We start from the raw sequence: 25,386 nt of genomic DNA on the forward strand, positions 1-25,386 counted from the left end.
GTAAAGTTTGGTGGAGAACGCTACCTGCCCCAATGCATAGTGCATTTGTAAAGTTTGGTGGAGAACGCTCCCTGCCCCAATGCATAGTGCATTTGTAAAGTTTGGTGGAGAACGCTCCCTGCCCCAATGCATAGTGCATTTGTAAAGTTTGGTGGAGAACGCTCCCTGCCCCAATGCATAGTGCATTTGTAAAGTTTGGTGGAGAACGCTACCTGCCCCAATGCATAGTGCATTTGTAAAGTTTGGTGGATAACGCTACCTGCCCCAATGCATAGTGCATTTGTAAAGTTTGGTGGAGAACGCTACCTGCCCCAATGCATAGTGCATTTGTAAAGTTTGGTGGAGAACGCTACCTGCCCCAATGCATAATGCATTTGTAAAGTTTGGTGGAGAACGCTACCTGCCCCAATGCATAGTGCATTTGTAAAGTTTGGTGGAGAACGCTACCTGCCCCAATGCATAGTGCATTTGTAAAGTTTGGTGGAGAACGCTCCCTGCCCCAATGCATAGTGCATTTGTAAAGTTTGGTGGAGAACGCTACCTGCCCCAATGCATAGTGCATTTGTAAAGTTTGGTGGAGAACGCTCCCTGCCCCAATGCATAGTGCATTTGTAAAGTTTGGTGGAGAACGCTCCCTGCCCCAATGCATAGTGCATTTGTAAAGTTTGGTGGAGAACGCTACCTGCCCCAATGCATAGTGCATTTGTAAAGTTTGGTGGAGAACGCTCCCTGCCCCAATGCATAGTGCATTTGTAAAGTTTGGTGGAGAACGCTACCCGCCCCAATGCATAGTGCATTTGTAAAGTTTGGTGGAGAACGCTACCTGCCCCAATGCATAGTGCATTTGTAAAGTTTGGTGGAGAACGCTACCTGCCCCAATGCATAGTGCATTTGTAAAGTTTGGTGGAGAACGCTACCCGCCCCAATGCATAATGCATTGGTAAAGTTTGGTGGAGAACGCTACCCGCCCCAATGCATAGTGCATTTGTAAAGTTTGGTGGAGAACGCTACCCGCCCCAATGCATAGTGCATTTGTAAAGTTTGGTGGAGAACGCTACCCGCCCCAATGCATAGTGCATTTGTAAAGTTTGGTGGAGAACGCTACCTGCCCCAATGCATAGTGCATTTGTAAAGTTTGGTGGAGAATGCTACCTGCCCCAATGCATAGTGCATTTGTAAAGTTTGGTGGAGAACGCTCCCTGCCCCAATGCATAGTGCATTTGTAAAGTTTGGTGGAGAACGCTACCCGCCCCAATGCATAGTGCATTTGTAAAGTTTGGTGGATAACGCTACCTGCCCCAATGCATAGTGCATTTGTAAAGTTTGGTGGAGAACGCTCCCTGCCCCAATGCATAGTGCATTTGTAAAGTTTGGTGGAGAACGCTACCTGCCCCAATGCATAGTGCATTTGTAAAGTTTGGTGGAGAACGCTCCCTGCCCCAATGCATAGTGCATTTGTAAAGTTTGGTGGAGAACGCTCCCTGCCCCAATGCATAGTGCATTTGTAAAGTTTGGTGGAGAACGCTACCTGCCCCAATGCATAGTGCATTTGTAAAGTTTGGTGGAGAACGCTACCCGCCCCAATGCATAGTGCATTTGTAAAGTTTGGTGGAGAACGCTACCCGCCCCAATGCATAGTGCATTTGTAAAGTTTGGTGGAGAACGCTACCCGCCCCAATGCATAGTGCATTTGTAAAGTTTGGTGGAGAACGCTACCCGCCCCAATGCATAGTGCATTTGTAAAGTTTGGTGGAGAACGCTACCTGCCCCAATGCATAGTGCATTTGTAAAGTTTGGTGGAGAATGCTACCTGCCCCAATGCATAGTGCATTTGTAAAGTTTGGTGGAGAACGCTACCTGCCCCAATGCATAGTGCATTTGTAAAGTTTGGTGGAGAACGCTACCCGCCCCAATGCATAATGCATTTGTAAAGTTTGGTGGAGAACGCTACCCGCCCCAATGCATAGTGCATTTGTAAAGTTTGGTGGAGAACGCTACCCGCCCCAATGCATAGTGCATTTGTAAAGTTTGGTGGAGAACGCTCCCTGCCCCAATGCATAGTGCATTTGTAAAGTTTGGTGGAGAACGCTACCCGCCCCAATGCATAGTGCATTTGTAAAGTTTGGTGGAGAACGCTACCTGCCCCAATGCATAGTGCATTTGTAAAGTTTGGTGGAGAACGCTACCCGCCCCAATGCATAGTGCATTTGTAAAGTTTGGTGGAGGAGGAATAATGTTCTGGGGCTGTTTTTCTTGTCATTTCCTCAGGTTTCTAAAGCTCCCCATTGGTCCTCTATCCGCTGTAATTTCCTCAGGTTTCTAAAGCTCCCCATTGGTCCTCTATCCGCTGTCATTTCCTCAGGTTTCTAAAGCTCCCCATTGGTCCTCCATCCGCTGTCATTTCCTCAGGTTTCTAAAGCTCCCCATTGGTCCTCCATCCGCTGTCATTTTCTCAGGTTTCTAAAGCTCCCCATTGTGACATCTCCACTTCCAACTTTCTCTGTAACTTTTGACACGAATCAGCTACTTTGACCACTTATGAACATCTTAGACAAAAAGTGAATGTTCTCATCTTCATCTAGTGGTTAGAGCATTGGGCCAGTAACCAGCAGGTAGCCTAGTGGTTAGAGCATTGGGCCAGTAACCAGCAGGTAGCCTAGTGGTTAGAGCGTTGGGCCAGTAACCAGCAGGTAGCCTAGTGGTTGGACCAGTAACCAGCAGGTAGCCTAGTGGTTAGAGCATTGGGCCAGTAACCAGCAGGTAGCCTAGTGGTTAGAGCGTTGGGCCAGTAACCAGCAGGTAGCCTAGTGGTTAGAGGGTTGGATTAGTAACCAGCAGGTAGCCTAGTGGTTAGAGCGTTGGGCCAGTAACCAGTAGGTAGCCTAGTGGTTAGAGGGTTGGACCAGGTAGCCTAGTGGTTAGAGCATTGGACTAGTAACCAGCAGGTAGCCTAGTGGTTAGAGCGTTGGACCAGTAACCAGCAGGTAGCCTAGTGGTTAGAGTGTTGGACTAGTAACCAGCAGGTAGCCTAGTGGTTAGAGTGTTGGACTAGTAACCAGCAGGTAGCCTAGTGGTTAGAGTGTTGGACCAGTAACCAGCAGGTAGCCTAGTGGTTAGAGGGTTGGACCAGGTAGCCTAGTGGTTAGAGCATTGGACTAGTAACCAGCAGGTAGCCTAGTGGTTAGAGTGTTGGACTAGTAACCAGCAGGTAGCCTAGTGGTTAGAGTGTTGGACTAGTAACCAGCAGGTAGCCTAGTGGTTAGAGTGTTGGACCAGTAACCAGCAGGTAGCCTAGTGGTTAGAGTGTTGGACTAGTAACCAGCAGGGAGCCTAGTGGTTAGAGGGTTGGACCAGGTAGCCTAGTGGTTAGAGCATTGGACTAGTAACCAGCAGGTAACCTAGTGGTTAGGGTGTTGGACTAGTAACCAGCAGGTAGCCTAGTGGTTAGAGCAGGTAGCCTAGTGGTTAGAGCGTTGGACTAGTAACCAGCAGGTAGTCTAGTGGTTAGAGTGTTGGACTAGTAACCAGCAGGTAGCCTAGTGGTTAGAGTGTTGGACTAGTAACCAGCAGGTAGCCTAGTGGTTGGAGCGTTGGACTAGTAACCAGCAGGTAGCCTAGTGGTTAGAGTGTTGGACTAGTAACCAGCAGGTAGCCTAGTGGTTAGAGTGTTGGACCAGTAACTGGCAGGTAGCCTAGTGGTTAGAGTGTTGGACTAGTAACCAGCAGGGAGCCTAGTGGTTGGAGCGTTGGACTAGTAACCAGCAGGTAGCCTAGTGGTTAGAGTGTTGGACTAGTAACCAGCAGGTAGCCTAGTGGTTAGAGCATTGGACTAGTAACCAGCAGGTAGCCTAGTGGTTAGAGTGTTGGACTAGTAACCAGCAGGTAGCCTAGTGGTTGGAGCGTTGGACTAGTAACCAGCAGGTAGCCTAGTGGTTAGAGTGTTGGACCAGTAACCAGCAGGTAGCCTAGTGGTTAGAGTGTTGGACTAGTAACCAGCAGGGAGCCTAGTGGTTAGAGGGTTGGACCAGGTAGCCTAGTTGTTAGAGCATTGGACTAGTAACCAGCAGGTAACCTAGTGGTTAGGGTGTTGGACTAGTAACCAGCAGGTAGCCTAGTGGTTAGAGCAGGTAGCCTAGTGGTTAGAGTGTTGGACTAGTAACCAGCAGGTAGCCTAGTGGTTAGAGTGTTGGACTAGTAACCAGCAGGTAGCCTAGTGGTTGGAGCGTTGGACTAGTAACCAGCAGGTAGCCTAGTGGTTAGAGCAGGTAGTCTAGTGGTTAGAGCGTTGGACTAGTAACCAGCAGGTAGTCTAGTGGTTAGAGTGTTGGACTAGTAACCAGCAGGTAGCCTAGTGGTTAGAGTGTTGGACCAGTAACTGGCAGGTAGCCTAGTGGTTAGAGTGTTGGACTAGTAACCAGCAGGGAGCCTAGTGGTTGGAGCGTTGGACTAGTAACCAGCAGGTAGCCTAGTGGTTAGAGTGTTGGACTAGTAACCAGCAGGTAGCCTAGTGGTTAGAGCATTGGACTAGTAACCAGCAGGTAGCTAACACAGTCTGGTGATGTCTTTAGTTCAGCAGGCTAACACAGTCTGGTGATGTCTTCAACAGGCTAACACAGTCTGGTGAGGTCTTTAGTTCAGCAGGCTAACACAGTCTGGTGATGCCTTTAGTTCAGCAGGCTAACACAGTCTGGTGAGGCCTTTAGTTCAGCAGGCTAACACAGTCTGGTGAGGTCTTTAGTTCAGCAGGCTAACACAGTCTGGTGAGGCCTTTATTTCAGCAGGCTAACACAGTCTGGTGAGGCCTTTAGTTCAGCAGGCTAACACAGTCTGGTGATGTCTTCAACAGGCTAACACAGTCTGGTGATGTCTTTAGTTCAGCAGGCTAACACAGTCTGGTGAGGCCTTTAGTTCAGCAGGCTAACACAGTCTGGTGAGGCCTTTAGTTCAGCAGGCTAACACAGTCTGGTGAGGCCTTTAGTTCAGCAGGCTAACACAGTCTGGTGATGCCTTTAGTTCAGCAGGCTAACACAGTCTGGTGATGTCTTCAACAGGCTAACACAGTCTGGTGAGGCCTTTAGTTCAGCAGGCTAACACAGTCTGGTGATGTCTTCAACAGGCTAACACAGTCTGGTGAGGCCTTTAGTTCAGCAGGCTAACACAGTCTGGTGAGGCCTTTAGTTCAGCAGGCTAACACAGTCTGGTGAGGTCTTTAGTTCAGCAGGCTAACACAGTCTGGTGAGGTCTTTAGTTCAGCAGGCTAACACAGTCTGGTGATGTCTTTAGTTCAGCAGGCTAACACAGTCTGGTGAGGCCTTTAGTTCAGCAGGCTAACACAGTCTGGTGATGTCTTCAACAGGCTAACACAGTCTGGTGATGCCTTTAGTTCAGCAGGCTAACACAGTCTGGTGATGTCTTCAACAGGCTAACACAGTCTGGTGAGGCCTTTAGTTCAGCAGGCTAACACAGTCTGGTGAGGCCTTTAGTTCAGCAGGCTAACACAGTCTGGTGAGGTCTTTAGTTCAGCAGGCTAACACAGTCTGGTGATGTCTTCAACAGGCTAACACAGTCTGGTGAAGCCTTTAGTTCAGCAGGCTAACACAGTCTGGTGATGTCTTCAACAGGCTAACACAGTCTGGTGAGGCCTTTAGTTCAGCAGGCTAACACAGTCTGGTGATGCCTTTAGTTCAGCAGGCTAACACAGTCTGGTGAGGCCTTTAGTTCAGCAGGCTAACACAGTCTGGTGATGTCTTTAGTTCAACAGGCTAACACAGTCTGGTGAGGCCTTTAGTTCAGCAGGCTAACACAGTCTGGTGATGTCTTCAACAGGCTAACACAGTCTGGTGATGTCTTCAACAGGCTAACACAGTCTGGTGATGTCTTTAGTTCAGCAGGCTAACACAGTCTGGTGAGGTCTTTAGTTCAGCAGGCTAACACAGTCTGGTGATGCCTTTAGTTCAGCAGGCTAACACAGTCTGGTGATGTCTTCAACAGGCTAACACAGTCTGGTGAGGTCTTTAGTTCAGCAGGCTAACACAGTCTGGTGATGCCTTTAGTTCAGCAGGCTAACACAGTCTGGTGATGTCTTCAACAGGCTAACACAGTCTGGTGAGGCCTTTAGTTCAGCAGGCTAACACAGTCTGGTGAGGCCTTTAGTTCAGCAGGCTAACACAGTCTGGTGATGTCTTTAGTTCAGCAGGCTAACACAGTCTGGTGATGCCTTTAGTTCAGCAGGCTAACACAGTCTGGTGAGGCCTTTAGTTCAGCAGGCTAACACAGTCTGGTGAGGCCTTTAGTTCAGCAGGCTAACACAGTCTGGTGAGGCCTTTAGTTCAGCAGGCTAACACAGTCTGGTGATGTCTTTAGTTCAGCAGGCTAACACAGTCTGGTGATGTCTTTAGTTCAGCAGGCTAACACAGTCTGGTGAGGCCTTTAGTTCAACAGGCTAACACAGTCTGGTGAGGCCTTTAGTTCAGCAGGCTAACACAGTCTGGTGATGTCTTCAACAGGCTAACACAGTCTGGTGAGGCCTTTAGTTCAGCAGGCTAACACAGTCTGGTGAGGCCTTTAGTTCAGCAGGCTAACACAGTCTGGTGATGTCTTCAACAGGCTAACACAGTCTGGTGAGGCCTTTAGTTCAGCAGGCTAACACAGTCTGGTGAGGCCTTTAGTTCAGCAGGCTAACACAGTCTGGTGAGGCCTTTAGTTCAGCAGGCTAACACAGTCTGGTGAGGCCTTTAGTTCAGCAGGCTAACACAGTCTGGTGAGGCCTTTAGTTCAGCAGGCTAACACAGTCTGGTGATGCCTTTAGTTCAGCAGGCTAACACAGTCTGGTGATGCCTTTAGTTCAGCAGGCTAACACAGTCTGGTGAGGCCTTTAGTTCAACAGGCTAACACAGTCTGGTGAGGCCTTTAGTTCAGCAGGCTAACACAGTCTGGTGATGTCTTCAACAGGCTAACACAGTCTGGTGAGGCCTTTAGTTCAGCAGGCTAACACAGTCTGGTGAGGCCTTTAGTTCAGCAGGCTAACACAGTCTGGTGAGGCCATTAGTTCAGCAGGCTAACACAGTCTGGTGAGGCCTTTAGTTCAGCAGGCTAACACAGTCTGGTGAGGCCTTTAGTTCAGCAGGCTAACACAGTCTGGTGATGCCTTTAGTTCAGCAGGCTAACACAGTCTGGTGAGGCCTTTAGTTCAGCAGGCTAACACAGTCTGGTGATGTCTTTAGTTCAACAGGCTAACACAGTCTGGTGAGGTCTTTAGTTCAGCAGGCTAACACAGTCTGGTGATGTCTTCAACAGGCTAACACAGTCTGGTGATGTCTTTAGTTCAACAGGCTAACACAGTCTGGTGAGGTCTTTAGTTCAGCAGGCTAACACAGTCTGGTGAGGTCTTTAGTTCAGCAGGCTAACACAGTCTGGTGAGGCCTTTAGTTCAGCAGGCTAACACAGTCTGGTGAGGCCTTTAGTTCAGCAGGCTAACACAGTCTGGTGAGGCCTTTAGTTCAACAGGCTAACACAGTCTGGTGAAGCCTTTAGTTCAGCAGGCTAACACAGTCTGGTGATGTCTTCAACAGGCTAACACAGTCTGGTGATGTCTTTTGTTCAACAGGCTAACACAGTCTGGTGAGGTCTTTAGTTCAGCAGGCTAACACAGTCTGGTGAGGTCTTTAGTTCAGCAGGCTAACACAGTCTGGTGATGCCTTTATTTCAGCAGGCTAACACAGTCAGAAGGACGTGTTGTTCCCGGTCAGCCGGACTCCGTCCACCTTTGTCTGACTTCCCAGAGTTCCACTGCAGCGGTGTGTCTGCGGTCACCTTGCATTCCCATCAGCCTCTCTGGCTCATAAACACTGATTGGTAATACTCAGATATCAGCCGTGTGTGAGTGCAGAGTGCGGTGTGTTTGATATACTGATAGTGATTTACAGCTTATAGGAAGGAGTGTGTTAGTTGGCTGTCGACACCTGTAGTGTATCTGTGCCAACTATGATAAAGAATTCTTAAACTAACGGCTCAGCAGAAACACACACACACACCACACCCATCTCTCTCACACACACACAGACACACACCCATCTCTCTCACACACACACAGACACACACCCATCTCACACACACACAAGTGGAGAGGGGCACGTCAAAGTACACGTTTCTTATCAGCCCTACCTTACGTTCCCCTCAGCAGCACGCACACACACACACACTACACACAGACACACACAGTCCCCAGACCCAGACCTCCTCTGTGTGAGAGTCAGTCCCCAGACCTCCTCTGTGTGAGAGTCAGTTCCACTGTGAATCACTATGATGAGGACACTACTGCTGCTGTGTGTGACTCTCTGCTGTCTGAGTGTCACTGTGGCCGGTGACAGCTCTACCTCTCTCCCGGAGGAGAACGGGGTTCTGCTGTTGAAGAAGGACAACTTTAACCGAGCTCTCAAACAAAACAAACAGCTGCTGGTGCACTTTTGTAAGTAACTCTAACCCTCTAACCTTTAACCTTTAACCCTGAGTACTGTAGCTAATACTAACCCTGAGTACTGTAGCTAATACTAACCCCCTAACCTTTAACCCTGAGTACTGTAGCTAATACTAACCCTGAGTACTGTAGCTAATAATAACCCTCTAACCCTCTAACCTTTAACCTTTAACCCTGAGTACTGTAGCTAATACCCTCTAACCCTCTAACCTTTAACCTTTAACCCTGAGTACTATAGCTAATACTAACCCTGAGTACTGTAGCTACTACCCTCTAACCTGTAACCTTTAACCCTGAGTACTGTAGCTAATAATAACCCTGAGTACTGTAGCTAATACTAACCCTGAGTACTGTAGCTAATACTAACCCTCTAACCTTTAACCTTTAACCCTGAGTACTGTAGCTAATACCCTCTAACCCTCTAACCTTTAACCTTTAACCCTGAGTACTGTAGCTAATACTAACCCTGAGTACTGTAGCTACTACCCTCTAACCTTTAACCTTTAACCCTGAGTACTGTAGCTAATACTAACCCTGAGTACTGTAGCTAATACTAACCCTGAGTACTGTAGCTAATACTAACCCTCTAACCTTTAACCCTGAGTACTGTAGCTAATACTAACCCTGAGTACTGTAGCTAATACTAACCCTCTAACCCTCTAACCTTTAACCCTGAGTACTGTAGCTAATAATAACCCTGAGTACTGTAGCTACTACCCTCTAACCCTCTAACCTTTAACCCTGAGTACTGTAGCTAATAATAACCCTGAGTACTGTAGCTAATACTAATCCTGAGTACTATAGCTAATACTAACCCTCTAACCTTTAACCCTGAGTACTATAGCTAATACTAACCCTCTAACCTTTAACCCTGAGTACTGTAGCTAATACTAACCCCCTAACCTTTAACCCTGAGTACTATAGCTAATACTAACCCTCTAACCTTTAACCCTGAGTACTGTAGCTAGTACTAACCCTGAGTACTATAGCTAATAATAACCCCCTAAACTTGATCCCTGAGTACTATAGCTAATAATAACCCCCTAAACTTGAACCCTGAGTACTACAGCTAATACTAACCCTGAGTACTGTAGATAGTACTAACCCTGAGTACTATAGCTAATAATGACCCCCTAAACTTGAACCCTGAGTACTATAGCTAATACTATCCCCCTAACCTTTAACCCTGAGTACTGTAGCTAATACTAACCACCTAAACTTGAACCCTGAGTACTATAGCTAGTACTAACCCCCTAACCTTTAACCCTGAGTACTATAGCTAATACTAACCCTCTAACCTTTAACCCTGAGTACTGTAGATAGTACTAACCCTGAGTACTATAGCTAATAATGACCCCCTAAACTTGAACCCTGAGTACAATAGCTAATACTATCCCCCTAACCTTTAACCCTGAGTACTGTAGCTAATACTAACCACCTAAACTTGAACCCTGAGTACTATAGCTAGTACTAACCCCCTAACCTTTAACCCTGAGTACTATAGCTAATACTAACCCTCTAACATTTAACCCTGAGTACTGTAGATAGTACTAACCCTGAGTACTATAGCTAATAATAACCCCCTAAACTTGAACCCTGAGTACTACAGCTAATACTAACCCGGAGTACTGTAGCTAGTACTAACCCTGAGTACTATAGATAATACTAACCCTAAGTACTATAGATAATACCAACCCTGAGTACTATAGATAATACTAACCCTGAGTACTATAGATAATACTAACACTGAGTACTATAGATAATACTAACTCTGAGTACTATAGATAATACTAACCCTTGGTACTATAGATAATACTAACCCTGAGTACTGTAGCTAATACTAACCCTCTAACCTTTAGCCCTGAGTACTGTAGCTAGTACTAACCCTGAGTACTGTAGCTAGTATTAACCCTGAGTACTGTAGCTAGTACTAACCCCGAGTACTGTAGCTAGTACTAACCCTGAGTACTATTGATAATACTAACCCTGAGTACTATAGATAATACTAACCCTGAGTACTATAGATAATACTAACCCTGAGTACTATAGATAATACCAACCCTGAGTACTATAGATAATACTAACCCTGAGTACCATAGATAATACTAACACTGAGTACTATAGATAATACTAACTCTGAGTACTATAGATAATACTAACCCTGAGTACTATAGATAATACTAACCCTGAGTACTGTAGCTAATAGTAACCCTCTAACCTTTAGCCCTGAGTACTGTAGCTAGTACTAACCCTGAGTACTGTAGCTAATACTAACCCCGAGTACTGTAGCTAGTACTAACCCTGAGTACTGTAGCTAATACTAACCCTGAGTACTGTAGCTAGTACTAACCCTGAGTACTGTAGCTAATACTAACCCTGAGTACTGTAGCTAATACTAACCCTGAGTACTATAGCTAATACTAACCCTGAGTACTGTAGCTAATACTAACCCTGAGTACTGTAGCTAATACTAACCCTGAGTACTGTAGCTAATACTAACCCTGAGTGCTGTAGCTAATACTAACCCTGAGTACTGTAGCTAATACTAACCCTGAGTACTGTAGCTAATACTAACCCTGAGTACTGTAGCTAATACTAACCCTGAGTACTGTAGCTAATACTAACCCTGGGTACTGTAGCTAATACTAACCCTGAGTACTGTAGCTAATACTAACCCTCTAACCTTTAGCCCTGAGTATTGTAGCTAGTACTAACCCTGAGTACTGTAGCTAGTACTAACCCCGAGTACTGTAGCTAGTACTAACCCTGAGTACTGTAGCTAATACTAACCCTGAGTACTGTAGCTAGTACTAACCCTGAGTACTGTAGCTAATACTAACCCTGAGTACTGTAGCTAATACTATCCCTGAGTCCTATAGCTAATACTAACCCTGAGTACTGTAGCTAATACTAACCCTGAGTACTGTAGCTAATACTAACCCTGAGTACTGTAGCTAATACTAACCCTCTAACCCGAAACCCCCTACACATCCAGCCTGGTACTGGAACCAATCTGCAGAGGGCTGGTGTTAACCCTAAACCCCCTACACATCCAGCCTGGTACCGGAACCAATCTGCAGAGGGCTGATGTTAACCCTAAACCCCCTACACATCCAGCCTGGTACCGGAACCAATCTGCAGAGGGCTGGTGTTAACCCTAAACCCCCTACACATCCAGCCTGGTACTGGAACCAATCAGCAGAGGGCTGGTGTTAACCCTAAACCCCCTACACATCCAGCCTGGTACTGGAACCAATCTCCAGAGGGCTGGTGTTAACCCTAAACCCCCTACACATCCAGCCTGGTACTGGAACCAATCTGCAGAGGGCTGGTGTTAACCCTAAACCCCCTACACATCCAGCCTGGTACTGGAACCAATCTGCAGAGGGCTGGTTTTAGTGCAGGCTGTTGTTCCAAACAAACTGATTCTACCAATCATCTGATTCTACTGACTGCCATGACTAGGGCAGTAATATGAGGTCATAGTGGTGGTATTTACACTACATGACCAAAAGTATGTGGACACCTGCTCATCAAACATCTCCAACATCATGGGCATTAATATGGAGATGGCCCCCTTTTGTTGCTATAACAGCCTCCACTCTTCTGGGAAGGCTTTCAACTAGAGGTTGGAACATTGCTGCTATAACAGCTATAATAGCCTCCACTCTTCTGGGAAGGCTTTCCACTAGATGCTGGAACATTGCTGCTATAACAGCCTCCACTCTTCTGGGAAGGCTTTCCACTAGATGCTGGAACATTGCTGCTATAACAGCCTCCACTCTTCTGGGAAGGCTTTCCACTAGATGCTGGAACATTGCTGCTATAACAGCCTCCACTCTTCTGGGAAGGCTTTCCACTAGATGCTGGAACATTGCTGCTATAACAGCCTCCACTCTTCTGGGAAGGCTTTCCACTAGATGTTGGAACATTGCTGCTATAACAGCCTCCACTCTTCTGGGAAGGCTTTCCACTAGATGCTGGAACATTGCTGCTATAACAGCCTCCACTCTTCTGGGAAGGCTTTCCACTAGATGTTGGAACATTGCTGCTATAACAGCCTCCACTCTTCTGGGAAGGCTTTCCACTAGATGCTGGAACATTGCTGCTATAACAGCCTCCACTCTTCTGGGAAGGCTTTCCACTAGATGTTGGAACATTGCTGAGGGGACTTGTTTTCATTCAGCCACAAGAGCATTAGTGAGGTCGAGCACTGATGTTGGGTGATTAGACCTAGTTCGCAGTCGGCGATTCAATTCATCCCAAAAGTCTTCGAAGGGGTTGAGGTCAGGGCTCTGTGCAGGCCAGTCAAGTTCTTCCACACTGATCCCTACAAACCATTTCTGTATGGACCTCGGTTTGTGCACGGAGGCATTGTCATGCTGAAACAGGAAAGGGCCTTCCCCAAACGGTTGCCACAAAGTTGAAAGAGCAGAATCGTCTAGAATGTCATTGAATGCTGTAGCATTCATATTTCCCTTCACTGGAACGAAGGGACCAAGCCCGAACCATGAAAAACAGCTCCAGTCCATTATTCCTCCTCCACCAAACTTTACAGTTAGCACTCTGTATCCAGGCAGATAGCGTTCTCCTGGCATCCCCCAAACGAAGATGTGTCCGTCGGACTGCCAGATGGTGAAGCGTGATTCATCACTCCATAGAACGCTCCAGTCCAAAGGCAACAAGCTTTACACCACTCCAGTCGATGCTTAGCATTGCGCATGGTGATCTCAGGCTTGTGTGCGGCTGCTTGGAAACTCATTTCATGAAGCTCCCGACAAACAGTTCTTGTGTTGACGTTGCTTCCAAAGGCAGTTTGGAGTGATGTAACCGTGGTAGTGAGTGATGTAACCGTGGTAGTGAGTGATGTAACCGTGGTAGTGAGTGATGTAACCGTGGTAGTGAGTGATGTAACCGTGGTAGTGAGTGATGTAACCGTGGTAGTGAGTGATGTTACCGTGGTAGTGAGTGATGTAACCGTGGTAGTGAGTGATGTTACCGTGGTAGTGAGTGATGTAACCGTGGTAGTGAGTGATGTAACCGTGGAAAGATGATTTTTTACCCTCTACACTCTTCAGCACTGGGTGGTTCTGTTCTGTGAGCTTGTGTGGCCTACCACTTCAAGGCTGAGCTGTTGTTGCTCCCAAATGTTTCCACTTCACAAGAATAGCACTAACAGTTGACCGGGGGGCAGCTCTAGCAGGGCAGAAATGTGACGGACTGACTTGTTGGAAAGGTGGCATCATATGACATTGCCACGTTGAAAGTCACTGAGCTCCATTCTACTGCCAATGTTTGTCTATGGCGATTACGTGGCTGTGTGCGGAAATAGACTAATCCACTAATTTGAAGGGGTGTCCAGATACTTTTGTATATTTATTGTATCTGAGGACTTAGTAGTAGTAGTTATATGGGGTCATAGTAGAAGTTATATATTTTTTTAAATTTTATTTCACCTTTATTTAACCAGGTAGGCTAGTTGAGAACAAGTTCTCATTTGCAACTGCGACCTGGCCAAGATAAAACAAAGCAGTTCGACACAAACAACAACACAGAGTTACACATGGAATAAACAAACATACAATCAATAATACAGTAGAAAAAAGAAAACAAAAGGTCTATAAACAGTGAGTGCAAATGAGGTGGGATAAGGGAGGTAAGGCAATAAATAGGCCATAGTGGCGAAATAATTACAATATAGCAATTAAAACACTGGAGTGATTGATGTGCAGAAGATGAATGTGCAAGTAGAGATACTGGGGTGCAAAGGAGCAGAATAAATAAATAAATACTGTATGGGGATGAGGTAGTTGGATGGGCTGTTTACAGATGGGCTATGTACAGGTGCAGTGATCTGTAAGCTGCTCTGACAGCTGATGCTTAAAGTTAGTGAGGGAGATGTGAGTCTCCAGCTTCAGAGATTTTTCGTTCCAGTCATTGGCAGCAGAGAACTGGAAGGAAAGGCGGCCAAAGGAGGAATAGGCTTTGGGGATGACCAGTGAGATATACCTGCTGGAGCGCGTGCTACGGGTGGGTACTGCTCTGGTGACCAGTGAGATATACCTGCTGGAGCGCGTGCTACGGGTGGGTGCTGCTCTGGTGACCAGTGAGATATACCTGCTGGAGCGCGTGCTACGGGTGGGTACTGCTCTGGTGACCAGTGAGATATACCTGCTGGAGCGGGTGCTACGGGTGGGTGCTGCTCTGGTGACCAGTGAGATATACCTGCTGGAGCGCGTGCTACGGGTGGGTGCTGCTCTGGTGACCAGTGAGATATACCTGCTGGAGCGCGTGCTACGGGTGGGTGCTGCTCTGGTGACCAGTGAGATATACCTGCTGGAGCGCGTGCTACGGGTGGGTACTGCTCTGGTGACCAGTGAGATATACCTGCTGGAGCGCGTGCTACGGGTGGGTACTGCTCTGGTGACCAGTGAGATATACCTGCTGGAGCGCGTGCTACGGGTGGGTACTGCTCTGGTGACCAGTGAGATATACCTGCTGGAGCGCGTGCTACGGGTGGGTACTGCTCTGGTGACCAGTGAGATATACCTGCTGGAGCGCGTGCTACGGGTGGGTGCTGCTCTGGTGACCAGTGAGATATGCCTGCTGGAGCGCGTGCTACGGGTGGGTACTGCTCTGGTGACCAGTGAGATATACCTGATGGAGCGCGTGCTACGGGTGGGTGCTGCTCTGGTGACCAGTGAGATATACCTGATGGAGCGCGTGCTACGGGTGGGTACTGCTCTGGTGACCAGTGAGATATACCTGATGGAGCGCGTGCTACGGGTGGGTGTTGCTATGGTGACCAGTGAGATATACCTGATGGAGCGCGTGCTACGGGTGGGTACTGCTCTGGTGACCAGTGAGATATACCTGATGGAGCGCGTGCTACGGGTGGGTGCTGCTCTGGTGACCAGTGAGATATACCTGCTGGAGCGCGTGCTACGGGTGGGTGCTGCTCTGGTGACCAGTGAGATATACCTGCTGGAGCGCGTGCTACGGGTGGGTGCTGCTCTGGTGACCAGTGAGATATACCTGCTGGAGCGCGTGCTACGGGTGGGTGCTGCTCTGGTGACCAGTGAGATATACCTGCTGGAGCGCGTGCTACGGGTGGGTGCTGCTCTGGTGACCAGTGAGATATACCTGCTGGAGCGCGTGCTACGGGTGGGTACTGCTCTGGTGACCAGTGAGATATACCTGCTGGAGCGCGTGCTACGGGTGGGTACTGCTCTGGTGACCAGTGAGATATACCTGCTGGAGCGCGTGCTACGGGTGGGTGCTGCTCTGGTGACCAGTGAGATATACCTGCTGGAGCGGGTGCTACGGGTGGGTACTGCTCTGGTGACCAGTGAGATATACCTGCTGGAGCGCGTGCTACGGGTGGGTACTGCTCTGGTGACCAGTGAGATATACCTGCTGGAGCGCGTGCTACGGGTGGGTGCTGCTCTGGTGACCAGTGAGATATACCTGCTGGAGCGCGTGCTACGGGTGGGTGCTGCTCTGGTGACCAGTGAGCTGAGATAAGGCGGGGCTTTACCTAGCAGAGACTTGTAGATAACCTGTAGCCAGTGGGTTTGGCGACGAGTATGAAGCGAGGGCCAACCAACGAAAGCGTGTGTGTAATGTTTGTACAATGTGTGTGGAATGTGTGTGGAATGTGTGTGTGTAATGTGTGTGTAATGTGTGTGTAGTGTGTGTAATGTGTGTGTGTGTGTGTGTGTGTGTGTGAAGTGTGTGTACAATGTGTGTGTGTAACGTGTGTGTAATGTGTGTGTGTGTGTGTGTGTGTGTAATATGTGTGTAATATGTGTGTAATGTGTGTGTGTAATGTGTGTGTAATGTGTGTGTGTGTGTAATATGTGTGTGTGATGTGTGTTTAATGTGTGTGTAATACGTGTGTGTGATGTGTGTGTGATGTGTGTGTAATGTGTGTGTGTGTGATGTGTGTGTGTAATATGTGTGTGTGTAATGTGTGTGTAATGTGTGTGTGTGATGTGTGTGTGATGTGTGTGCAATGTGTGTGTGCAATGTGTGTGTGTAATGTGTGTGTAATGTGTGTGTAGTCGCTCCTCTCTCTGGGGATTCCCAGTAATGTGTGTGTAATGTGTGTGTAATGTGTGTGTGTGTGTGTGTGTGTGTAATATGTGTGTAATATGTGTGTAATGTGTGTGTGTAATGTGTGTGTAATGTGTGTGTGTGTAATATGTGTGTGTGATGTGTGTTTAATGTGTGTGTAATACGTGTGTGTGATGTGTGTGTGATGTGTGTGTAATGTGTGTGTGTGTGATGTGTGTGTGTAATATGTGTGTGTGTAATGTGTGTGTAATGTGTGTGTGTGATGTGTGTGTAATGTGTGTGTGTGTAATATGTGTGTGTGATGTGTGTTTAATGTGTGTGTAATACGTGTGTGTGATGTGTGTGTGATGTGTGTGTAATGTGTGTGTGTGTGATGTGTGTGTAATGTGTGTGTGTGATGTGTGTGTAATGTGTGTGTAGTCGCTCCTCTCTCTGGGGATTCCCAGTAATGTGTGTGTAATGTGTGTGTGTGTGTAATGTGTGTGTAATGTGTGTGTAATGTGTGTGTAATGTGTGTGTGTGTGTAATGTGTGTTTATGTGTGTTTAATGTGTGTGTAATGTGTGTGTAATGTGTGTGTAATGTGTGTGTAATGTGTGTGTGTGTGTAATGTGTGTTTATGTGTGTAATGTGTGTGTAATATGTGTGTAATGTGTGTGTAATGTGTGTGCAATGTGTGTGTGTGTGTGTGTAATGTGTGTGTAGTCGCTCCTCTCTCTGGGGATTCCCAGTAATGTGTGTGTAATGTGTGTGTGTGTGTAATGTGTGTGTGTGTGTAATGTGTGTGTGTGTGTAATGTGTGTGTAATGTGTGTGTGTGTGTAATGTGTGTGTGTGTGTAATGTGTGTGTAATGTGTGTGTGTGTGTAATGTGTGTTTATGTGTGTAATGTGTGTGTAATATGTGTGTAATGTGTGTGTAATGTGTGTGTGTGTGTGTGTAATGTGTGTGTGTGTGTGTGATGTGTGTGTAATGTGTGTGTAATGTGTGTGTAATGTGTGTGTGTGTAATGTGTGTGTAATGTGTGTGTAATGTGTGTGTAATGTGTGTGTGTGTGTGTAATGTGTGTGTAATGTGTGTGTAATGTGTGTGTAATGTGTGTGTGTGTGTGTAATGTGTGTGTAATGTGTGTGTAATGTGTGTGTAATGTGTGTGTGTGTGTGTAGTCGCTCCTCTCTCTGGGGATTCCCAGTAATGTGTGTGTAATGTGTGTGTAATGTGTGTGTAATGTGTGTGTAATGTGTGTGTAATGTGTGTTTATGTGTGTAATGTGTGTGTAATGTGTGTGTGTGTGTGTAGTCGCTCCTCTCTCTGGGGATTCCCAGTAATGTGTGTGTAATGTGTGTGTGTGTGTGTAATGTGTGTGTAATGTGTGTGTAATGTGTGTGTAATATGTGTGTAATGTGTGTGTAATGTGTGTGTGTGTGTGTAATGTGTGTGTGTGTGTGTAATGTGTGTGTAATGTGTGTGTGTGTGTGTGTGTGTAATGTGTGTGTAATGTGTGTGTAATGTGTGTGTGTGTGTGTAATGTGTGTGTGTGTGTGTAATGTGTGTGTAATGTGTGTGTGTGTGTGTGTGTAGTCGCTCCTCTCTCTGGGGATTCCCAGCGGCTGGCGTTGGCGTTCCGTGGAGCCGCGGAGCAGCTGATTGGCTCGGAGGTGAAACTGGGCGTAGTCGACATCTCCAAGGAAACCAATCTGACCAAGGAACTGAACGCCACGACTCCACCCCCTCTACGGCTCTACCTATCAGGAGACAGACACAACCCTGTACCCTGCCCAGGTACACACATTACACACACACACATTACACACACACACACACACACACATTACACACACACACATTACACACACACACACACACGTTACACACACACATTACACACACACACACATTACACACACGTTACACACACACATTACACACACACACACACACACACACACACACACACACACAATCTCTCTCTCTCTCCTCTGTCAGTTTTCCAGAGTTCGGCCTCCATCGTAACGTGGCTAAAGAGGAGGGCGGGGCCTAGCGCCGACATCATCACTGACCTGAACCAATCAGATCGCTTCGTCGCCTCAGAGGAGCTGGTTGTTCTCGGACTGTTTAAGGTGACATCCCCTTCCTGTTGGGCCTGTAGTACTTCCTGTCCTGTACCTGTGATGTGTGTGTGACCTCAACAACCCCTAGCAGACGACCCTAGAGGGTGCTCAGAGGGAGCTCAGAGGGACTGACAGTCAGTCCCTCTGATCCAGACTGGAGTAGGGGAGCTCAGAGGGACAGACACACAGACATCCAGTCCCTCTGATACAGACTGGAGTAGTGGAGCTCAGAGGTACAGACACACAGAGAGTCAGTCCCTCTGATCTAGACTGGAGTGGTGGAGCTCAGAGGTACAGACAGTCAGTCCCTCTGATACAGACTGGAGTAGTGGAGCTCAGAGGTACAGACACACAGACAGTCAGTCCCTCTGATACAGACTGGAGTAGGGGAGCTCAGAGGTACAGACACACAGACAGTCAGTCCCTCTGATACAGACTGGAGTAGGGGAGCTCAGAGGTACAGACAGTCAGTCCCTCTGATACAGACTGGAGTAGGGGAGCTCAGAGGTACAGACAGTCAGTCCCTCTGATCTAGACTGGAGTAGTGGAGCTCAGAGGTACAGACAGTCAGTCCCTCTGATACAGACTGGAGTAGTGGAGCTCAGAGGTACAGACAGTCAGTCCCTCTGATACAGACTGGAGTAGGGGAGCTCAGAGGTACAGACACACAGACAGTCAGTCCCTCTGATCTAGACTGGAGTAGTGGAGCTCAGAGGTACAGACACACAGACAGTCAGTCCCTCTGATCTAGACTGGAGTAGGGGAGCTCAGAGGGACTGATACACAGAGAGTCAGTCCCTCTGATACAGACTGGAGTAGGGGAGCTCAGAGGTACAGACACACAGACAGTCAGTCCCTCTGATCTAGACTGGAGTAGGGGAGCTCAGAGGGACTGATACACAGAGAGTCAGTCCCTCTGATACAGACTGGAGTAGGGGAGCTCAGAGGTACAGACACACAGACAGTCAGTCCCTCTGATACAGACTGGAGTAGTGGAGCTCAGAGGTACAGACACACAGACAGTCAGTCCCTCTGATCTAGACAGGAGTAGTGGAGCTCAGAGGTACAGACATCCAGTCCCTCTGATACAGACTGGAGTAGTGGAGCTCAGAGGGACTGACACACAGACAGTCAGTCCCTCTGATACAGACTGGAGTAGGGGAGCTCAGAGGTACAGACAGTCAGTCCCTCTGATCCAGACTGGAGTAGTGGAGCTCAGAGGTACAGACACACAGACAGTCAGTCCCTCTGATCTAGACTGGAGTAGGGGAGCTCAGAGGTACAGACACACAGACAGTCAGTCCCTCTGATCTAGACTGGAGTAGTGGAGCTCAGAGGTACAGACAGTCAGTCCCTCTGATCCAGACTGGAGTAGTGGAGCTCAGAGGTACAGACACACAGACAGTCAGTCCCTCTGATACAGACTGGAGTAGGGGAGCTCAGAGGTACAGACAGTCAGTCCCTCTGATACAGACTGGAGTAGTGGAGCTCAGAGGTACAGACAGTCAGTCCCTCTGATACAGACTGGAGTAGTGGAGCTCAGAGGTACAGACACACAGACAGTCAGTCCCTCTGATACAGACTGGAGTAGGGGAGCTCAGAGGTACAGACAGTCAGTCCCTCTGATCCAGACTGGAGTAGTGGAGCTCAGAGGTACAGACACACAGACAGTCAGTCCCTCTGATACAGACTGGAGTAGTGGAGCTCAGAGGTACAGACACACAGACAGTCAGTCCCTCTGATACAGACTGGAGTAGGGGAGCTCAGAGGTACAGACACACAGACAGTCAGTCCCTCTGATCTAGACTGGAGTAGTGGAGCTCAGAGGTACAGACACACAGACAGTCAGTCCCTCTGGTACAGACTGGAGTAGGGGAGCTCAGAGGGACTGACACACAGAGAGTCAGTCCCTCTGATCTAGACTGGAGTAGGGGAGCTCAGAGGTACAGACACACAGACAGTCAGTCCCTCTGATCCAGACTGGAGTAGTGGAGCTCAGAGGTACAGACACACAGACAGTCAGTCCCTCTGATCCAGACTGGAGTAGTGGAGCTCAGAGGTACAGACACACAGACAGTCAGTCCCTCTGATACAGACTGGAGTAGGGGAGCTCAGAGGTACAGACAGTCAGTCCCTCTGATACAGACTGGAGTAGGGGAGCTCAGAGGTACAGACAGTCAGTCCCTCTGATCTAGACAGGAGTAGGGGAGCTCAGAGGTACAGACACACAGAGAGTCAGTCCCTCTGATACAGACTGGAGTAGTGGAGCTCAGAGGTACAGACACACAGACAGTCAGTCCCTCTGATCCAGACTGGAGTAGGGGAGCTCAGAGGGACAGACACACAGACATCCAGTCCCTCTGATACAGACTGGAGTAGTGGAGCTCAGAGGTACAGACACACAGACAGTCAGTCCCTCTGATACAGACTGGAGTAGGGGAGCTCAGAGGTACAGACACACAGACAGTCAGTCCCTCTGATCCAGACTGGAGTAGTGGAGCTCAGAGGTACAGACACACAGACAGTCAGTCCCTCTGATACAGACTGGAGTAGGGGAGCTCAGAGGTACAGACAGTCAGTCCCTCTGATACAGACTGGAGTAGGGGAGCTCAGAGGTACAGACAGTCAGTCCCTCTGATCTAGACAGGAGTAGGGGAGCTCAGAGGTACAGACACACAGAGAGTCAGTCCCTCTGATACAGACTGGAGTAGGGGAGCTCAGAGGGACAGACACACAGACATCCAGTCCCTCTGATACAGACTGGAGTAGGGGAGCTCAGAGGTACAGACACACAGACAGTCAGTCCCTCTGATCCAGACTGGAGTAGGGGAGCTCAGAGGGACAGACACACAGACATCCAGTCCCTCTGATACAGACTGGAGTAGTGGAGCTCAGAGGTACAGACACACAGACAGTCAGTCCCTCTGATACAGACTGGAGTAGGGGAGCTCAGAGGTACAGACAGTCAGTCCCTCTGATCCAGACTGGAGTAGGGGAGCTCAGAGGGACAGACACACAGACATCCAGTCCCTCTGATACAGACTGGAGTAGTGGAGCTCAGAGGTACAGACACACAGAGAGTCAGTCCCTCTGATACAGACTGGAGTAGGGGAGCTCAGAGGTACAGACACACAGACAGTCAGTCCCTCTGATACAGACTGGAGTAGTGGAGCTCAGAGGTACAGACACACAGACAGTCAGTCCCTCTGATACAGACTGGAGTAGGGGAGCTCAGAGGTACAGACACACAGAGAGTCAGTCCCTCTGATCTAGACTGGAGTAAATACATTTGTAGAACAGACCTTCGGTTTAGTTTAACCCTAACTCTAACCTTCGGTTTAGTTTAACCCTAACTCTAACCTTCGATTAAGTTTAACCCTAACCTTCGGTTAAGTTTAACCCTAACCCTAACCGTCGGTTTAGTTTAACCCTAACCCTAACCTTCGGTTTAGTTTAACCCTAACCCTAACCTTCGGTTTAGTTTAACCCTAACCCTAACCTTCGGTTTAGTTTAACCCTAACCCTAACCTTCGGTTCAGTTTAACCCTAACCCTAACCCTAACCTTCGGTTCAGTTAAACCCTAACCTTCGGTTTAGTTTAACCCTAACCTTCGGTTTAGTTTAACCCTAACCTTCGGTTTAGTTGAACCCTAACCTTCGGTTTAGTTTAACCCTAACCCTAACCTTCGGTTTAGTTTAACCCTAACCTTCGGTTCAGTTTAACCCTAACCTTCGGTTCAGTTTAACCCTAACCTTCGGTTCAGTTTAACCCTAACCTTCGGTTTAGTTTAACCCTAACCTTCGGTTTAGTTTAACCCTAACCTTAACCTTCGGTTTAGTTTATCCCTAACCCTAACCTTAGGTTTAGTTTAACCCTAACCCTAACCTTCGGTTCAGTTTAACCCTAACCCTAACCCTAACCTTCGGTTTAGTTTAACCCTAACCCTAACCTTCGGTTTAGTTTAACCCTAACCTTCGGTTTAGTTTAACCCTAACTCTAACCTTCGGTTTAGTTTAACCCTAACCCTAACCTTCGGTTTAGTTTATCCCTAACCCTAACCTTAGGTTTAGTTTAACCCTAACCTTCGGTTTAGTTTAACCCTAACTCTAACCTTCGGTTTAGTTTAACCCTAACCCTAACCTTCGGTTTAGTTTATCCCTAACCCTAACCTTAGGTTTAGTTTAACCCTAACCCTAACCTTCGGTTCAGTTTAACCCTAACCCTAACCCTAATCTTCGGTTTAGTTTAACCCTAACCCTAACCTTCGGTTTAGTTTAACCTTAACTCCAACCTTCGGTTTAGTTTAACCTTAACCTTCGGTTTAGTTTAACCCTAACCCTAACCTTCGGTTTAGTTTAAACCCAACCTTCGGTTTAGTTTAACCCTAACCTTCGGTTTAGTTTAACCTTAACCTTCGGTTTAGTTGTACCCTAACCCTAACCTTCGGTTTAGTTTAACCCTAACTCTAACCTTCGGTTTAGTTTAACCTTAACCTTCGGTTTAGTTTAACCCTAACCCTAACCTTCGGTTTAGTTTAACCCCAACCTTCGGTTTAGTTTAACCCTAACCTTCGGTTTAGTTTAACCTTAACCTTCGGTTTAGTTGAACCCTAACCCTAACCTTCGGTTTAGTTTAACCCTAACCCTAACCTTCGGTTTAGTTTAACTCTAACCTTCGGTTCAGTTTAACCCTAACCCCAACCTTCAGTTTAGTTTAACCCTAACCCTAACCTTCGGTTTAGTTTAACTCTAACCTTCAGTTTAGTTTAATCCTACCCCAACCTTCGGTTCAGTTTAACCCTAACCCTAACCTTCGGTTTAGTTTAACCCTAACCTTCGGTTTAGTTTAACCCTAACCTTCGGTTTAGTTTAACCCTAACCCTAACCTTCGATTTAGTTTAACCCTAACCCTAACCTTCGGTTCAGTTTAACCCTAACTCTAACCTTCGATTAAGTTTAACCCTAACCCTAACCTTCGGTTAAGTTTAACCCTAACCCTAACCGTCGGTTTAGTTTAACCCTAACCCTAACCTTCGGTTTAGTTTAACCCTAACCCTAACCTTCGGTTTAGTTTAACCCTAACCCTAACCTTCGGTTAAGTTTAACCCTAACTCTAACCTTCGATTAAGTTTAACCCTAACCCTAACCTTCGGTTAAGTTTAACCCTAACCCTAACCGTCGGTTTAGTTTAACCCTAACCCTAACCTTCGGTTTAGTTTAACCCTAACCCTAACCTTCGGTTTAGTTTAACCCTAACCCTAACCTTCGGTTTAGTTTAACCCTAACCCTAACCTTCGGTTCAGTTTAACCCTAACCCTAACCCTAACCTTCGGTTCAGTTTAACCCTAACCTTCGGTTTAGTTTAACCCTAACCTTCGGTTTAGTTTAACCCTAACCTTCGGTTTAGTTGAACCCTAACCTTCGGTTTAGTTTAACCCTAACCCTAACCTTCGGTTTAGTTTAACCCTAACCTTCGGTTTAGTTTAACCCTAACCTTCGGTTCAGTTTAACCCTAACCTTCGGTTCAGTTTAACCCTAACCTTCGGTTTAGTTTAACCCTAACCTTCGGTTTAGTTTAACCCTAACCTTAACCTTCGGTTTAGTTTATCCCTAACCCTAACCTTAGGTTTAGTTTAACCCTAACCCTAACCTTCGGTTCAGTTTAACCCTAACCCTAACCCTAACCTTCGGTTTAGTTTAACCCTAACCCTAACCTTCGGTTTAGTTTAACCCTAACCTTCGGTTTAGTTTAACCCTAACTCTAACCTTCGGTTTAGTTTAACCCTAACCCTAACCTTCGGTTTAGTTTATCCCTAACCCTAACCTTAGGTTTAGTTTAACCCTAACCTTCGGTTTAGTTTAACCCTAACTCTAACCTTCGGTTTAGTTTAACCCTAACCCTAACCTTCGGTTTAGTTTATCCCTAACCCTAACGTTAGGTTTAGTTTAACCCTAACCCTAACCTTCGGTTCAGTTTAACCCTAACCCTAACCCTAACCTTCGGTTTAGTTTAACCCTAACCCTAACCTTCGGTTTAGTTTAACCCTAACTCCAACCTTCGGTTTAGTTTAACCTTAACCTTCGGTTTAGTTTAACCCTAACCCTAACCTTCGGTTTAGTTTAACCCCAACCTTCGGTTTAGTTTAACCCTAACCTTCGGTTTAGTTTAACCTTAACCTTCGGTTTAGTTGTACCCTAACCCTAACCTTCGGTTTAGTTTAACCCTAACTCTAACCTTCGGTTTAGTTTAACCTTAACCTTCGGTTTAGTTTAACCCTAACCCTAACCTTCGGTTTAGTTTAACCCCAACCTTCGGTTTAGTTTAACCCTAACCTTCGGTTTAGTTTAACCTTAACCTTCGGTTTAGTTGAACCCTAACCCTAACCTTCGGTTTAGTTTAACCCTAACCCTAACCTTCGGTTTAGTTTAACTCTAACCTTCGGTTCAGTTTAACCCTAACCCCAACCTTCAGTTTAGTTTAACCCTAACCCTAACCTTCGGTTTAGTTTAACTCTAACCTTCAGTTTAGTTTAATCCTACCCCAACCTTCGGTTCAGTTTAACCCTAACCCTAACCTTCGGTTTAGTTTAACCCTAACCTTCGGTTTAGTTTAACCCTAACCTTCGGTTTAGTTTAACCCTAACCCTAACCTTCGATTTAGTTTAACCCTAACCCTAACCTTCGGTTCAGTTTAACCCTAACCTTCGGTTTAGTTTAACCCTAAC

At 47.1% G+C, this 25,386-nt stretch overlaps 1 protein-coding gene across 1 annotated transcript in view; it reads left to right on the forward strand.

The window, feature by feature from the left end:
- Positions 1-8,192: 8,192 nt before the first annotated feature.
- Positions 8,193-25,386, forward strand: part of LOC118947585 (protein disulfide-isomerase-like) — a 70,796-nt gene continuing 53,602 nt past the window's right edge. Inside the window, exons 1-3 of the mRNA XM_036972515.1 lie at positions 8,193-8,467; positions 18,132-18,332; positions 18,537-18,670. Coding sequence (XP_036828410.1) covers positions 8,302-8,467; positions 18,132-18,332; positions 18,537-18,670 — 501 coding nt within the window. The 5' untranslated portion in view covers positions 8,193-8,301. The remainder of the gene's footprint in view (positions 8,468-18,131; positions 18,333-18,536; positions 18,671-25,386) is intronic.

Source organism: Oncorhynchus mykiss, unplaced genomic scaffold, assembly GCF_013265735.2.
Source record: "Oncorhynchus mykiss isolate Arlee unplaced genomic scaffold, USDA_OmykA_1.1 un_scaffold_169, whole genome shotgun sequence".
NCBI lineage: Eukaryota > Metazoa > Chordata > Actinopteri > Salmoniformes > Salmonidae > Oncorhynchus > Oncorhynchus mykiss.